Source organism: Gobius niger (assembly GCF_951799975.1).
Source record: "Gobius niger genome assembly, chromosome: 14".
Lineage (NCBI taxonomy): Eukaryota > Metazoa > Chordata > Actinopteri > Gobiiformes > Gobiidae > Gobius > Gobius niger.
The window spans coordinates 5569508-5587508 of record NC_136865.1 but is presented as its reverse complement, the minus strand read 5'-3'; the positions used below and the strand labels follow the sequence as shown (position 1 = coordinate 5587508).

Here is an 18001-nt window from a genome sequence, read left to right as displayed (position 1 = left end):
TCAAAAGGTAACCATTAATGAAGCCTATGAAATTTAGAGGAGCCAGGTTGTGCAGTACCACATTGTATCCATCTCAACTAGTATGAGAGCTGCATTTTTAGCATCAGTAAAATCAAATGCATTAGTCTTATGGTGCTTGTCCAGACGCTCAAGTTGCTTTACAATTTCGTGCATTATTCCATCAGTTATACTTGGAGGCAAGCGAGGCAACAAGTCTGCACACTGCCGCCACAAACCACTCACTACATTCATGAGCGAAGGGGTAACTTCTTAACATCCTTCCAAAGAACTTTGAAATCAACTCAAGTTTGTGAACCATTTATTAGCACATTTCACAACTTTGACATGCACATTTAAGTAATCTTAATCCTCCAGCAGCAAATCAATTTGTTGGTACAAAAGGGCAGGCAACTTGATCAGCTCGTGCAGCTCCACTCAACGATATATCTGAAATGGGGGAAAAAGCACACATGAGTTTCAGATCAATATACCGCAAAGGCATTGCTGGCTTGGTGACCAGAGTACTCAGTGCGCTGCGAGTAAACTTCAGTAATCATCAGTCGAACCGAAAACTGAATCATCATTGAACTCTGGAATTCTAAGCTTTGTAGCTTCCATTAAGGTTTGATAAATTCAATTCGCTAGTGTACAATTCAATACACACCACCGACTCAGCTCCTAATATTCCATTTATATATTTTCTCAGCTGGTAGTTATTCCCTTTACTTACATGGTCATCGTGTTTCCATTCCTGAAGGTTTAACAGCAAACTCCGTACTGCACAGCCTGTAAAAAGAGAATTCAACCATGAGATTTGGACACGTAAAATCACATTTTAATTACCAAGACAGGATGTGGTCAGTGCACTGTGAATATCCTCATGCATTTCAGAGACTCTAGTCTTAGATATCATCATCCCACATCCATCAACTGCAACAAACCAAATTCATAATTACCTTGAATTGGATGTCTGTCCGACTTCCAACAGCAACATCAGCACGACCTAACAAAATTAGAACACCATGAAAACACATTTTGGCAAGAACTTGTTCTGAGTTGAGATTTCAGCTTACTCAGTGCACTGTGAAAGAGCATCACTAACAAATCAGCGACTCTAGTCTAATGAATCATCATCGTAGCATTTTTAGACAAAATAGCGAAAAGTCATTTGCACTTACATTTTCAGGGTGGTACTCTGACGTCTTAGAGTTCTCCTGTTGAAAGGCATGGGCCGAGCCTCGCCTTTGGTGTGGGTCAAATCAAGCCAATTTTGGGCCATCAACAGTCTGCGAGGTCACCCAACTCCATCGCCATGTGTACACTTTCGAGGTGTAAAGTTGAACCCCAACATAATGGACCCTATGAGACAAACAAGGGCCACATGGTTAGTCGATCGCGGCCTGCATCCGCCATGTGCTGCATTGAAAAGGTTTACAAATAAGAATACAACACTCCTTAAACTTATTCCTAGAGCAATATATTGTTACTAGTATAAGCTAAGGTCCTGCTAAACTTAAAAACAACACCAAAAACTTAAATGTACATGTACAAGCACTTACTCATCTTCCAACACACGCGGACCACGCTGAGGAATAGACCGGAATAAAGTTCTTCAGCTGTTTATATAGAGGTCCTTCAGAGGGCCGCATGCTTAGGCATCCAAAGAGATGCCAGTTCAAAAAGAATTAAATAAAAGAAAATCACTGGATTTGAAATGTTACTATAACTATATTTGTATACACGTGTTTATAATCAGTTTTAGTGCATTTATAATAACGACTCACTGAGCGGACATGATTATGCATATTTTCGGTATCCAATTTCCATTCAATAAAAAAACAACACTTACATAGAAAACTCCTTTTTGGCATAAAAGATTAGATAGACACATAATTATATGAAATGACGTGCCACATAACGCAAAGGTATATGCCGGATCCACTCTGGCATGCCTGTGCTCGAGTGCCAGGTTGAGAGGGTTGAGAGTAACGGCGTTGCTTCATGCCGTGGGGGATGCAGGACTCCGGATCTGGCAACTCAACAAAAGCCACTCTACTGCTGTCGTCACCGAGGTCAGGTAGACGGAGCGAAGATGGCGACCGCCTACGAGAGATACAATTTGTAAGTATAACCGGGAAATGCAGGCGATTTCTCATTTTGAACACTTTCCCGGCTCGGTTGTTGGCGTGGGAGATGCTAAGCTAGCGGTGGCGGTTCAATCGGGTTATTGAGAGTGTGAGAGGGACCGGAGTTAGCGTTATGACACAGCGGCTGAAGTTCACTGACAGGCTCGTCTGGTAGAGCAAGACCCAGCCAAGTTTCTGTCCACGCTCATTCATTATTTACCACGTATATTAGCATCGTTAAATTGACTTTCCCTTTTTCCTCTTGTGTTGTACTCGCAAAATCCCCCCCCCGCTCATGCTAACAGGCGATCTCTGGTATTTACCAACAGGCATCCACAAATTACATGAACATCGTGTTCATTCAGCAAACACTGTCCCACCAGGGACTTTTAACCAATATTTTTGGGCGATCTCTGTCGATTGGTCCTTTTTTTGTCTCCTAAGGCTAAGAAGTGCAGGACTCAATAACAACAATAATCCAACTGCCTGTAAAATCGCTTGTATATTATGTTTTGTGCTGCCTTCATGAATTGTGACATTCCTGGAATCTTGAGTTTTCCTACCACACCCATGATTATAAAGCTTTTACTTGTTCAGGTTTGCTTGCTAAGTCTGCCACCTGTTCACACACAGTCAGTGCATTTCATGAATACTTCTGGTGTAGAGCTGTATACTCCGATCAAGCAAAAGTACTATGCATTTCTTATGGGTTTCATTCAAAGTACATTTTTAGTGAGCTATCTATATGAAAGTTTCCCTCATTGAATTTGTTTTCATTGACAAAAAGCACTGAATCAATGTATATGCTGATTAAATGCACCCGAGGCCCAATCTTTCACAGACTTATTAACATATGCTGCCTCAAGATATAAACCTTGGATGATAAGATTTACAACAACTAAAAAGTGGTGTCATGCTTTGGCAACTCGACTATAAAGCTTAAAACACTTCACACATCACATTTTACTGATTGACTAATAAATATGACCTAATACACATTTTTTGTAGTTTTTTTTTTTTTTACAACCAAGCTTGTTTACTTAACAAATACTGAGTGAGGCATGTTTGCCATGTCAGTTAAAAAAAAAAAAAAGTAAGTCTGAGTAGGGAGTAGGACAAGTATCATAGCTCGTGTTACATACTCCAACATTTCAGCCTAAGCTAATTCTAAATGTCTGTCCCTAGTTTGAAACATGTTTTGCTTGATCGTTGAGCTAATCCAGAAAAGAACATGTACATGGAGAATAAAACGCATGGAGAAATAATCGCATGCATGAAACAGTTGAGCCGTTGGCTTGTACTTCAGCATTTTACAGGAACCACAACAACCCATGACCAGTTCAAAGCCTGCATGAGAATGTGTTTTTTCTTTTTTTTTCTTGACATTGCCTGATTTCACAAGTGCTCTCTCACCCAGAATCAACCAGTGTCTCCAATTCTCCATCACATCAAAGTTAATAGTTAAAGGAACAGGCCACCGTTTTTCCATACTGAGATAAGTTCTTACCTGAGCTTAGACGAGTTGATGCGTACCTGTCTGGTCTTTGTGTGTGCCCGTGGAAGAGTGTGGTAGCTTCCAACTTCACTCCTGTTTGGAGCCATAGGAATATGCTGGGAGAGGCCTCATGTCAACAACATCTTTGGTCTTTTTGTGTGACTGAGGGCACACAGTTCTTCCATGCTGTGATATGTTCTTACCTGAGCTTAGACGAGTTGATGTGTACCTGTCTGGTCTTTGTGCCCGTGGAAGAGCGTGGTAGCTTCCAACTTCACCCCCGTTTGGAGCTATAGGAATACATTGGGAGAGGCCAAATGCTATCAACATCTTTAGTCGTTTTGACTGAGCGCACGCACAAAGACCAGACAGGTACGCATCAACTCATCTAAGCTCAGGCAAGAACATATCTCAGTATGGAAAAACAGTGACCTGTTCCTTTAAGCTTGGGAAAAAGACAGTACAATCTGGATGGATGGAATTTTTCAAATTATTTTTAATGTATTTTTACTTTTTACTAAATTGTCAATCCCAAACAGTTCTAGTATATCAAGTAAGTCACCTCCGCAATGCAGATGAGGTAATGTCGCCTTGGTGTGTGTGTGACCACGTAAACAGTAAGTGTATGTTTGATCAGCAGAGGCCAACAATAGCTCATTTGTGACTGTGGTGCTGCAGTGAAGTGTTGGCTATAGCACTCTAAGCCTCAGACGTCATCCCACAGCGGGTCACATTTTTCTGCTTACAACTCCCTCATTTCTTCTTATGTGTATGTTGAAAACAAGGCTGTTGGTCATTAGAATCAGAATCAATTAAAATGAACAGCTTTTGCTACTTAATACTGTATCTGTGACCAATTTCAGTAACGTTCACAAAGAAGTACATCAAAAAAATGTTTTTATGCATTCAGCAAATCTTTGTGCACCTGGTTTTATGGAATTCATTTAATATCCAAGTCAAGAAGAAAATGACAGCCTTTTGAAAAGCATGAATGCAGTTGGAGGTCGCTGTGGTGCTGTGTCACTCTATGATTCAGGAGACCGCTGCATATTTGTTGATTCCTTCTCAATGGGCCTAAGTTAGAGGCTGAGGAATGAAGTCTGAATGCCTGTGCTTTGAATTTTAGGCTATGGAAGTTGTTTAAAAGTTATATTTCTAAAGCCAACTGTTTTAATGCCAACAAGAGGGACTCGGAGTAGATCATTGGACGTGTCTAAACATGAGTGAAGGTTTGGTTTTGATTACGTGGCCCTGACTCGATGAAGACTGGACACAATGACACCTGGTGGGTTAGGGTTTATATTACCCAACCTTTTTTGTCTCGCATACCCCTTGGGCCGTTCATTTGCACTCCGAGTACCCGCTAACTCGAGTTTTGCAATTATTAAGAAGATGGTGAACTAAAACATGGATATGTTAGCAAAAAGACAATGCGTTGTGGTCAAAACAAAGCTGAAATAATCCACAATTCCATACATGTTACTGCAAAATGCTTTTACTTAAAAATAAAATTCTCTTTATCGCCTTAACCTTTTTTTGTTGTTGTTGTTGTTGCTCTGAACGGTGAAGTTAGATTTTGCTCCTGAAGGTGCCCCTACGTTAACGTGTGTTTTCTGCTCAGGCACACGACCCCGGAGAAGTTCTACATCGAGGCCTGTGATGAGGGCGCAGACGCCGTGCTGGCCATCGACCGGGTGTCCAGTGAGATGACCCTCACAGGTACAGAAGCTCAAGCCTTTATTAGTTTGAATACACTGAACAGAATAGTGAAGCAGTTAAGCAGAACACAAGTTAAACTGTTTTTTTTATCTGTATGATGCATTTACAGTAATGCTGCCTGCCCCAAAGTGCTTCATATAATCTAGATCTATACTATTGTCAATACAGTGTGTGCAATATCGTGGTCTTACCATTTTGTGGTGATGCCTGAATGTCCAGAGAGTAAGTAAGTAAGTAAGTAAGGATTGCACTAAAAAATGTCCCACAATGCAAAGGCGTGAGCAGCATCGATGAGCATGAGACGAGTCAATACAGACCATAATGCATTGCAAAAATCTGAGGCGAGGAGCCAAGAGCGCCAGGTCTTTGAACTGGGCACAACACTGTCAGGTGTTTGTTTTAAAGGCTGTTCAGGCGTAGTAACCCAGGTAACATGCAATAAATATGAATACACATGATCTATGAATACATTTGATGGGTTGTCACTGGTTGGAATATTACAGTGGACATTCAGAGAGGCAGAGAAAGCTTAACAGTACATGGTTAAAGACACAGAGGTCTGTTTGGCTTCACATCAACAGCTCAATGTACCAGATCTGAAAGTTACTGATGATAAACGAATGTGTTGCTTACAGGGAGGAACAATGTCCCCCCCTCAGCAGTGACCAGGCCCATCTGTGGCATCATGGGGACCATCCGGCTGGTGGCAGGTATACTTATAATGTTATATTTAATACATTTGTAATGATATGAGGGTGTGCTGTCTGACAGCTGGTTTTTGTCTCAGGGATGTACCTGATCATCATCACCAGGAAGAAGAACGTGGGCAGTCTGATGGGCCACGCCGTGTGGAAGGCTGTGGACTTTGACATCATCTCCTACAAGAAGACGGTTCTACATCTCTCAGAAATCCAGGTCAGACAAACGACGCCAACACCAATAGTTTCTAAACCTCAGTTCATCTCATTGGTATTCAGTTCACCTCTTCAACACTGTGCTTCATTTGAACTGTACAATACAGGGGAGGCAAGTTTATTTGAAGTAAGCCCATTTTTTTTTTTTATTGTCAACAAACCAAAGGCCAAACCTGCCATTTGTATCCCGAAATAAATCATCACTTTCTACAAATGCTCGTGTCTTATGTGAGACATGTGAGACCTAATAAGGTGTTCTGCTGAGACATTTTATAGGAATTGACAGTATTTTCTGCATTTAAAAATACTGTAAAAGACATTTGATCTCTTATTTGTGTACTGTAAATTTCGGACTTTTGAGCACCCCTGAATATAAGCTGCACCAAATCATTTTATTTTTAACATTTATATGCTGTTCTTGTTGATAGGCCGCAGCTGTCCATGCTGTTACTATCGCATTAGAACGGCCATCGGCGCCCTGGAAATACTGGACTCTCTTTGTGCGTGGTCAGATTTCCCAAGAGAACGGTGGCAAAGTGTGTTAAGAACTTCAAAGTTTATAAATACGATTATATTATTCTTTAAACCCAGACTGATGCGCTGCCTCCCGGGAGTGTGGACGTGTTTAGAGCCGCTCTCCTCGGCCTGTCTGCGGACACCGCCTCGGGAGATTCCTGGTATCCGGGGCTGCAGTGAATTTCTCAAGGCTGGCTTTCGATAAGTTGGCCCCTCCATAAAATTTCAGCGGTTAATCATATTTATCTTGCACCTGAAGCCACAGCTCAGGGCTGCATCCTCCAGCCCTGACCCAGTGTGCAGTAAACCCCGCAGACAGAGGTAGATGTTCCAAGTTATTGTGCAGATGAATGGGGTACATAAAAGGAACCGCTTAAGCTCTACATCAGCTCCATAACTTTATGTTTGTTATTTCGTCTTCCTCACGCCAGAGTTCTTTCATCAGAAATAGCTTTGTTTTTGGACCCATTGTGCATTGTATGAAACCGCAAGGTTCAAAGGGTATGAAAAAAGTAAAAAGAAAAACGCTTTTAGTCTGGACATTACGGTAATTATATTGCTCGAATTTAACTTGGGGGCCAGAGGTTCAATGCTGGAGGGCCTGATATGGCCCCCGGGCCTGACGTTTCCTACCCCAGGCTACAATACATTAGATTAAGTAATGTGCAATGCTTTTTGAATTGCCTCGTTTTGATTATTGAAGCCAGTGCCCAACAGGACCCGCTCTTGCTAATATGTTAGCTTTATTTTGGAAACCGTTTGCTCAACATTACCTTGCTTGCTTTTTTTAAGGCGCATTGAGTTGCCTTGTGTATAAAATACACAGTTTAAATAAACTTGCCTTGCCATCTCATAAAATACATATGTTTATCACAAGAACCGAAGTGTTGTGTTAATAATGATTGATATTTATCTGCTTTTGCTGTTGCTTTTTTATTATATTATTGTTACATCACCAAATACAGTTCTTCATCTTAAATTTGCCGCATGCTCACTTTCCTGATTTGTTTTGTTACACAACTGTGAGCTTTTGACATGTGGATGATAAACTACATCCTGAATTCCTGTCAGTGTTTGAAGTCTAAACTAATCATTTTTCAGTCTCCACTCGGGGAAAACATCCGTAACAAAAGGCTGACTCACTCCCATCGTCCTAATTACGCTTCTATTTTAGCCCGGATCATTTTAGTTTGACGCCGGCTGGGAGCAATCACAGAACAGCTTGACTCCCCACCTTTCTCATTTCTTCAGAACAGCAGGAGCCGGTGGGAAAGCTGTCGGTCTCGTCTCGTACAGCTCAGACTTCTCACGTTACAGACTGGAATGGGTCCACGTAACCTCGCTACAAATGAGCGTACATTATTAATGCAGCGCTCACATTTAAAGAGTTGAGGAGAGCCAATTGCCAAACTTTTATATTTATATACAATTTTTTGGACCAAAGTGCTTCACAGTGATGAAAGAAGACAAAGGACATCAGAAAATTACAATAGAAAATATATGTTTGTGTGTGTGTTAAAAGCCAAATTCCAAAGGTACAGATGGAGCGAACAGTGAAAGGATAGAGAGGGTAATGCTGGCTTCATGCTTGGAGTTAACTGGCTTAGTGAGATCCTATTAGCACTGCAGAGATCAACAAGGCTCCAAAACCAAACACTGACGCTGCTGTTTAAAGTGATAGTCTAAATAAGTTTGAATGTTTTACAAATTGTATAAATTAACGTAAGTTAAACGATACCAGCCCGGTATCGGTGCAACTGGTATTGAATAATAAAAGTATCAAAAGCAGGTACTAAAAAGAAAAAAGTGAAACACAAATTCAGAAAAATGTGAAAAAATTTGGAGAGATAATTTAGGAAAAATAATTTATATTTTAGAGGAATTGGGGGAAAACATGTTGAAAAATTGGGAAAGAAAATTTTACAAATGTAAAAGAAATGTAATGGAAGGAAAAGGATTAAATGAACATTATTTATCTGTTGTATGGTTCTATATGACAAATAATCTAGCATAGGTATCGAAAAAGTATCATTCAGGTATCGGTATCGGGAAAAAATGTAATGTAAACAAGGCCTACATGTAAGTACTATTCAAAAATAATAATACAAGTCCCTTCCTTTGCTGATTTCAGCTACTGATCATAATCCCAGGGATACAATTTTGACCAATGAGACGAGTTTTTCCTGTGAACCAGCCTGTTGGACCTGTCCAATCAGGAGGGGAGGGGGAGGAGCTTGATCGTTTACTGTTGAACATTCTGTTCTTGCTCTTCTCAGCAAACTCTCAAAGGCTTTCTGGTTAAAGAGGGAGGAATTTGATTATTTACTTTGTTATCTCTCCTCTTGTTGCAAACTTACAAACTATCACTTTAAAGGGCATTGTTCCCTTGAGTCTTTTGAACAGCACATAGTGTACATGAAGTGGAATGGTGATCAGGTGCAGTTTCGCGGTCTGAGCATTATCAACATTAAACATCATTTATTGCAATGTCAGGTGATGCAAGAAGCTATGAATATGTTGCAAAATCACTTCAGTCTTACATCTGACTGAGAGCACAGCCCTAAACCTAACATCTTTTCCCCTCATTTTGTTCAATTTTAGCTTTGTTTTGGTCCCTATTTAGTATTTTCTTAAGCCTCTGAAAAGTATTGTGCCGTGAATGACCAATTGACGATTGACCAAATATTTGTTTTTAGCCGACAGAACCCAGGATTTCTGCTTCAGGCCTCTGGCAGCTTCCCCTTTGACAGTCGCTATAGTTTGCCGTTTCCCCCGTCAGATTATAAAGTGCTGATGGATGAGTGAGAGTAACTGCTTGTCTGTGTCCTGTGCACAGTCCCAGGAGAACAAGACCTTCCTGTCCATGCTGAACAACGTGCTGAACACAGACGGATTCTACTTCTGCACAGACTTCGACCTGACCCACTCGCTGCAGAGGCTGGCCAACACCAGCCCGGACTTCCAGGAGATGAGCCTGCTGGAGCGGGTGAGGGGATGTCACTGCTGGAAATATAACGTTAACAACATAACGCACCGTTTGCTTTTTCACGTTCATACGATGTTCCAAAAGAAAACTCTCAAATGCTGGACTTATCCTATATCTGAAAAATTATAATCAACCACTGGGAGGCTTGTTATTGAGCCCAAAAACTCGGCCTGTTGTAAGTGTTGCCGCTCTAAAGTCAAAGTGAATGAATCAAAGAGGTAATATGAATTGCTCTCTCTGTGAGGCCATAAACGCCACTGCAGGTGTCGTAGCATGTTGCGTTTTTTTACTCATTAATTTTCCATGAGAGTAAATACTACGCTGACAGAAAAGACAAAGGGAGAGAGGGATATTGTACATCCAATTACTCAATTGAGATAATTTTTTTCACTCAGACTTGGCTGTAAATACTGTTTAAGTGGCGCTAGCCCGCAGTTAGCTTTGCCCGCTAGCCTGTTAGCTTCTTCTTCGTGATTCCATTAGTGTGTATTGGTGACTCCGACCCGGTGGCAATTGTGGTTTTCTGGCACCAGGGGGAAATGAAAGACCCCCCAATCATCACATTAACACTTGTATTACCCCCAGAGGGACTACGGAAAGGATTTATTAACGAATTACTGAAAAAAAGTACTGCTTTAATATTTTCAAAGAAAATTTTACAACAATATATTATGAAGAACAAAACAAGAAATAGATTTGTTTACGCATCAAAATTAAGATTTGTCTCTCATTTACTCACAGTGGCATGAGTTACTGTATTTCACTCAAAGTACAGATACTTTTATTCCATTTTAATATTACTCTAAATAAAAGGTACTGCATGGAAAAAAACTACTTGCAAAAGTACAAATTACTTCAAAAAGTTACTTAAAGCCACACCGCGTAGAATTTGACCCAATAAATAAAATTGCAATACAAGCATTTATTTTATGACAGATATTTTCATCATTGAAAAATACCTCATAAATGTACAAACAAACATTTATGAGGCTCATCCCTCCTAAGATATGACTGTATACTTTACCGGGAATGGGTACGTCTCCATCTCGTCTCCATGGAGATGTGACTAAAGGCAGTAGAATTTGAGATTTAAACAGGTTAGTTTTTCATAGTTTTTATTACACACTGCAGTAATGGCATTTTCTGTGTTGAGCTGGTCATTAGGAGCAATTTTATATTTTGGCGGCCACAGTATAGTCCAAAATGTTACGCAGTGTACCTTTTAAGTGCATGTACTTGAGTAAATGTAACTGAGAACTACCCACCTCTGCCCCCCAGTGGCCAGGGACTCCAAAAGATTCAATAACGCATGGAATTCAATGAGGACTTTACACGTTTTAAACACAATTTAAAAGCCTGGCTCTAAAGACTTTTGTTTCTTAAATTACAGTTTGTTCCCATCACAACACTGAGAAGAGCATCTTTTTAGCCACGCTGGTTTTATGTTATATCTATTTTTAAAGCCTTAGCTGTGACCTTTGATTGACAGGCCAGAGAGCTCCGTGGAGGCTTGTTGCTGCTCAGCTCACCTACCAAAGTTCCCTCACCATTTTTCTTTTTTTTTTTTGGAACATTCTCAATAGGAGGAGACTGACTAGCGATCATGGATTCTCTCTCGAAAGGAGTAGTTCATGTAAATGGGGTGGAGAGAGCAATGACAGTCTATAAATATTAAGTCTATGGTACAAACCTGTGGCGTCGGTACCGGCCGGGCAAACACTACAAATATCGACACTATACAACTATACTAATAAAAGCAGTGCGACGTCATCTGAAACTGGCTTTGTTTCATAAACTGACCTTTCAACACCTTTTGCTTCTTTCCAGGCGGATCAAAGATTTGTGTGGAACGGGAACCTCCTCAGAGAACTAGCCGCACAGCCAGAGGTAAAGTGCACCAAACATAAAAGCACCTTATTATCAGCAATTGAATACACAATTCACAACATGCCATTTTCTTTTCTTCAGCTTCACAGATTTGCGCTCCCTGTGGTGCATGGATGTATCCTTATCACACTACAGGATGTTATTATTATTATCATTACAGTGTCAAGTCAAATGTTTGGCTGTAGAGTTTCTTCCTTGACCGTCCTGTTCAGTTATTTTCATGAAGCCGTGCCGCATCAACGGGAAAGTGTTCGAGTGGATCCTCATCTCTCGGAGGAGCTGTTTCCGAGCCGGAGTCCGATACTACGTCAGAGGTAAAACCCTCTCACACGTGTCCTACTGCACTGTCCAGAGCCTGGAACTATATACTATCTCCAATGTTTGTTTACAGTGATTAAGATTGTAATAGTAGTTTGTGCTGTAGGTTATTCAGGAGATCAGAGTTTTCCTTTGCTGCCTGCATCTGAATGTTTTTTTTCCTTTCCCCGCTCTCTTTTCAAGGTATCGACTCCGAAGGCCATGCCGCCAACTTCGTGGAAACGGAACAGATCGTTTTGTACGAGGGATCCAAGGCCTCTTTTGTGCAGGCACGGATTACGCACGTCACACACATTCTTTAAAAAAACACACACACAATAAATAGACAAAAAACATAAATAAACTTATTACGTGTGTCTTTCTCCACGCAGACTCGCGGGTCCATGCCTTTTTACTGGAGTCAGAGGCCTAATCTCAAATACAAACCCAAACCCATCATCAGTAAAACCGTCAAACATGTAAGAGTTTCATTTCTTGGCTTAAGATTTGTTGAAAACTTAACTTAAACCTAACTTAAAATCGTTTTACAGATCGACGGCTTCCAGAGACATTTTGACTCGCAAGTTCTCATCTACGGAAAACAGACTATTCTAAACCTGGTCTGTCGAGTGAAATATGTTTCTATAGAGTAGTGTGTGTCCAGTTGTGTTAACTGTGTGATGTTGTCTGTCCAGGTGAACCAGAAGGGGTCAGAGAAGCCGCTAGAACAAGCTTTTGCTAAAATTACATCTGAAATGGGCAATGGTTTACTCAAGTAAGTATGTGTCCCCGCTGATTTGCAGAGACACTTAATCCCAACAGTCTTATAACGGTCTTTCAACTCACTGTTGACAAAAGGAGTTTGTTCACACTTTTTGTTAAAATCGACTTTTGGAGCTGAGATGTTGCAATGTTCTCTCGTCAAAGTCAAACCTGGAGAGGATTTAAACCCACTCGTGCATCTTTGAGTATTTTTGGAATACTAAGCGCCTCTTTTTCCCAAAAAACTCCCCCTTACGTTTCCAGATAATGCTTTCCTCGCCCCACTGTCACTTGCTAAGCCTGACTCTCTCATGGCTGGGAGGGGCTTATGATGAGATTGCTTGAAAATCAGGAAGCGAAACAACTGGATACTTTGTTTCAGCTGTTTTAGATCAGCATTGCATTTTCTAATCAACAAAGACCTCCTCCAAACACAAAATAAAACACTCATCAATACTGATATAGTGGACCCCGGTGGTTCCCAAAGTGGGGGTCAAAGGACACTGAAGTGGGAGACAATTTCTGACCTTATTTGATGTATTTTTAAAGGGAGGGGGTATTATGCAAAATTTACTTTTTCAAGCTTTACATCATGTTATTATGTCATTCCCTCATTAAAAACATGCCTGAAGTGTTGCCTTGGCACATTCACGTATTTTTGAGTAATCTGTAAAAACTCTGATGGCGGCCATTTTAGGGATAGGTTTGCCCGAGTCCTCCTAGGAACGCCCCCACCTCCTGGAGACGCCTCCGAGCTTTCGTCACCAGCCGAGTAACCAACCACTGCTCCTCAGCAGAACCCCCTCCCCACTGATGCCACAGACAGCGTGTGGAGGGGGCGTGTCTGAAAGGGTCAGAGGTTCTTAAAGAGACAGAGGCCTATTTCAAGACATTCACTACAGCCATTTTGAGAGAGCAGTTTTATACAAGGCAGTTATTCTAATTTACTGCATTTACAGACCAACAGAAGGTTTGGTCATCATTGTAGTGAGCTATAGACTGGTTCTGTGTGATTGAAAAAAGAATAATACCCCCTCTTTAATTGAAAACAGCACATTTTGGTGAAATTAAGCCAAATATCAAAATACAGTATCCAAGCGCACTCCATTAAAATTAAGGTTTTGCACTTTAAATTGCTATATATGCTGATTTTGGTCGCAGCCTAAAAAGTTTGGGAACCCCTGATGTGGCCAATAGCACGGCACGGTGGGACTGTCTGACTTTGAACTGTTTTAAAAACAAATTATGGGGCTCTGAGCATAAGTGATTTTTTGATATAATGTTATAAAATTCAAGAACCCAGCTGTCAATTTCTTCAGGCACGATGTTTTGTTTTTAATCAACAGATGTAATTTATGACAGAATCCCTGCTGCTGCGTCAAAAATAAATAAATAATAAGTAAAATGAACTTTTGTTTTGTTCTTCCTGTGATATTACTTCAAAGGCTCCCAGCGTGCAACCATCAAATTACACTTATACCACACCATGAAGGCCCTTTTATAAATGTCATTCGTAAAAGTCACTTTGATATTTGTGCAATCTCACAGTTTTTGTTTTATGTCATTGTTTCACAAACTTTATATTGTCTTAATGTTTGTATGTTCAGAAAAGCTTTCAGATTTTGACTCTTTTATTTATTTGTGATTTTTGTTTGTTCCCCCTGCAGTTACATCGCCTTTGACTTCCACAAAGAGTGCAGCCACATGAGATGGGACCGGCTGCAGATCCTGGTGGACGCAGTGGCAGAGATGCAGGATGAATATAGGTAAGTCTAAACCCGCTCTGCAGCAGAATGAAGGAGGAGGAAATATCTGAGTGCTGTGTTCTGGTCACAGCTTCTTCATGGTGAACGCAGACGGCAGGGCGTTGTCCCAGCAGAAGGGCGTGTTCAGGAGTAACTGTATGGACTGTCTGGACCGCACCAATGTCATCCAGAGCCTGCTGGCCCGCAAATCACTTCAGGCACAGCTCCAGGTGAAGCTTAGTCTCTTTAACTAGAAGACTGTACAAGTGCTGTGAAGATACTAAAGATGATAAATAATAAAGCTGTGTTTGTTATCAGGTAATCGTAAACATTTATGCTAAGATATGTTGTGCTCACAGAGGATTGGTGTCCTGAACGTTGGCCAGAGGATCGAGGAGCAGGCGGAGTTTGAGAAAATCTACAAGAATGGTGGGCTCTACTTTAGATCACATATAGATACAGACGGCATCTCGTCATAGAAGGGGGCGCTATTTTCTGGTGGAATATGAACTTAAAGTGTAAATCGAGTCTATATGGATATTTTCTCACAGCAGATTGTTCAGTAGAAGGGGAAAAAACGGCAGTTGTAGCTAGCGCTAGCTAACCGTTAGCATTAGCCCGATGCTAACATGAAGCATCAAGTTAGCACTCTCCGTTATTTATGTGTTTATGGGCTGTTGAACCTCTTTGCTCCGCTCCATGTCTTTGTATCTTTATTTAGTAGAAAAATATATTTATGATTCAGCGTTTGTTGAAGTAGTTTTTGAATAATTAAAGAAAGTTTAGATTTTTCTCCAAATTGTTTTCCCCCTTAACTGTTTTCAAACATGACCATATATGGGCGATTCCAGAGATGCCGTCTGTATCTACTAGAGTGTTGCTTTAATCCACGCTACTCCTGAGGGCTGTTAACAGATGTACAGCCTCAGCCCCTGTTTCTGAACTTTTGCCCGCTCTGGTCCAAAGCTCGGCTCCCTTACACTCTTCATGTCAGCGCAAGAACATGTGGCCAGACTTAACACCCCATTTCTTTGCTTCCTCACCAGCCTGGGCCGACAACGCCAACGCCTGTGCAGTCCAGTACGCGGGGACCGGAGCCCTCAAAACAGACTTCACAAGGTACTCTCTCCCAGTGCTTAATTTGATCCCCCCCAATTGACAGTTTTCCAGGGTAAAGGATCTGGGAAATATTTAGGAGGATCCGGCAAAAAATGTATCTGATATAATGGTGTTTAATGAGAGCGTTCCGGCAAATGTTTTGGCCTGTTCCCCCAGTCCATCCCATCAGACCAAAAGTGTTCATGAAAATACAAATTTACAAATGAAGCACCGCTCCCTCCGCCCTGTCACACAACACTGGAGCAAAAATCACCTCCGCTTTGATCATGATGCTGATATCGGGTTCTCTGCGCAGGACGGGGAAGAGGACCCAGTGGGGGCTGCTGATGGACGGCTGGAACTCCATGATCCGTTACTACAAAAACAACTTCTCAGACGGCTTCAGACAAGTACGCAATCACAGAACATTTAGTGTTTATTCATTGGTTTTGCTGTATTTCAATGGTTACTTTTAAAATAATTGTAAATGTAGAGTTGACCGCGCGTTGTCTCTTCAGGACGCCATCGACCTGTTCCTGGGTAACTACGCTATGGACGAGTCTGACGGCCCGACTCCGCTTCGAGAACAGAAGGACTGGAAGTTCCTCACTGTCAGTTTTTTCCCCAGCATTTTCACGTTTGTCCATGTTATTCAGTCGCACAGTTCTGATTTAAGTGTGTGGCGTTCTCTCCGCAGCTGCCGATCATCATGCTGGTGGCTTTCTCCATGTGCATCGTGTGTCTTCTCATGGCAGGTACGTCGAACTGTCGCCCGTTTCTGTCCCTCGAGGCCAGTGTTGAAATATACAATAACGATCACAGCAAAGGAAATGTGCAGCTATGGGGCAAACGTTTCACAACTCTAATGGAGACTTGTCATGCAAAATCTACTTTTTTTTTTTAGCTTTAAACGTTGTTCCCTTGCCAAAAAAAACGATCTGGAATAGTACTTCACTTCATTTACACAGTTATGAGCAATCCTATCTTTCTACTGCTAAAGCGCTCCGATCTGTACTTACGGCTTCATAGAGAAACACAGAACTGTTCTCCACATTTTTAAGAGGGAGTGTTATTATTTTTGCAGGTATTTCGTAATATTCTCAAAACACATCATTATCACTATTTTACAGTTTTTTTTGGTTGGAAAATTAAATATCTAGTAGTTTCACTCCCTGATTGTTCAAGCAAACTCCCCTTTGCTGCGCAGCTGTTTCAATAAACTGAAAAAGATGGAAAAAGATTCAAAGATTACTCATAAATGTGGGAGTGGGTCAAAACACAACTCCAGATATGTTTTAGACGAGAGAACAACAGCCTGTTAAGCGCTTAACCCCCACCTGAACTCCTTTGGGCTTTACCCAAATCTAAAAGCTTCTTGGAAAAAAGTGTCACGATAGCGACGAAAATGGGACGTGAAAACGCAACAAGAGCGACAAAAATGTGATGAAAAAAGAAATGGAAAAAGTGAATGTGTGATTAATACGCAACAAAAGAGCCACAAAAAGTGATGAAAAAGTGTGATGAAAGTCCAACAAAAAGTCCAACAAAAAGTCCAACAAAAAGTCCAACAAAAAGTGCAACAAAAAGTGCAACAAAAAATGCCAAAAAGCGATGAAAATGTAGAAAAAATCTAGTGAAAACCCAACAAAAGGCGATGGAAAAAAATATGTGAAAAAGGTGGCGACAGTGTGAGGATAAAGATCCATTTAGATGAGTTGTCTTTGCTTTCAAATGAGACTTTACACTGGCCTATAGGCTGTGACCTTATGGATTTGGGTAATGCTGAACTGGAGAAAATGCGCTTGGTTAAGGCGTGGGGTTAGGAGGTTAAAAGGCTCTAAAAACATCCCTCTTTAGACTGCATGGAAAAAATAATGAGCCATTTGTACACTGTTCTGTTGTGTTTCCAGGCGACACGTGGACCGAGACTTTAGCCTACGTGATGTTCTGGGGGGCGGCCAGCACCATCACGGCCGCCATCATCATGTATAACGGACAGGACTTTGTAGACTCGCCCAAACTGGTGCACAAGGAGAAGATGGACTGAAGTTTGTGTGTGCCTGTGTGAGTGGCAGTGTGTATGAGAACAGAGCCAGGGCCGGGCCGGGCTGGGCCGGGCTAGACTCTTCTTCACCCTCCTCACCCTCTCCATCATTTTACACAAGACAGATAAACCTCTGGACCGACCGCATTCACATTAACACCCTCCTGCTCCAAACTAGAGGTGGACAGTCTCATGTGCTCACGTCAGTGTCTATTCATGGGCTTCAGTCACATTTATTTGTTGTGTTTGGACCTAAAAGACCATAGATTTACATCCTGTGGTAGAATTTGGTTTAAACCGTGTGATTGCAAATGTTTAGACCTGGCTGATGGTTAATATCTCTGTAATTACTTGGGCTATCCACATATCCTGACAAATGACAGTCATGTTAACCCAGCCTGGGATTGCCCAC

General features: G+C 41.3%; 1 protein-coding gene across 1 annotated transcript; it reads left to right on the top strand.

Annotated features, from left to right (window-relative positions):
- Window positions 1-2032: 2032 nt before the first annotated feature.
- On the top strand, window positions 2033-17695 carry sacm1la (SAC1 like phosphatidylinositide phosphatase a). The gene is made up of 20 exons (XM_079571362.1): window positions 2033-2121; window positions 5243-5340; window positions 5976-6050; window positions 6128-6255; window positions 9607-9756; window positions 11584-11643; window positions 11725-11758; window positions 11856-11957; window positions 12145-12230; window positions 12333-12419; window positions 12492-12560; window positions 12636-12715; window positions 14370-14468; window positions 14539-14677; window positions 14807-14876; window positions 15494-15566; window positions 15862-15955; window positions 16064-16156; window positions 16243-16300; window positions 17456-17695. The coding sequence occupies exons 1-20, from the start codon at window positions 2093-2095 to the stop codon at window positions 17590-17592; spliced, it is 1761 nt and encodes a 586-aa protein (XP_079427488.1). The 5' UTR covers window positions 2033-2092; the 3' UTR covers window positions 17593-17695.
- Window positions 17696-18001: the final 306 nt, after the last annotated feature.

Bases quoted from the DNA above. Each gene is read 5' to 3' on its own strand.
- sacm1la (XM_079571362.1), top strand. From the start codon at position 2,093: ATGGCGACCGCCTACGAGAGATACAATTT. The intron at 6,256-9,606 runs GTCAGACAAACG...TCCTGTGCACAG, and splicing joins TACATCTCTCAGAAATCCAG to TCCCAGGAGAACAAGACCTT. The intron at 15,956-16,063 runs GTACGCAATCAC...TTGTCTCTTCAG, and splicing joins TCTCAGACGGCTTCAGACAA to GACGCCATCGACCTGTTCCT.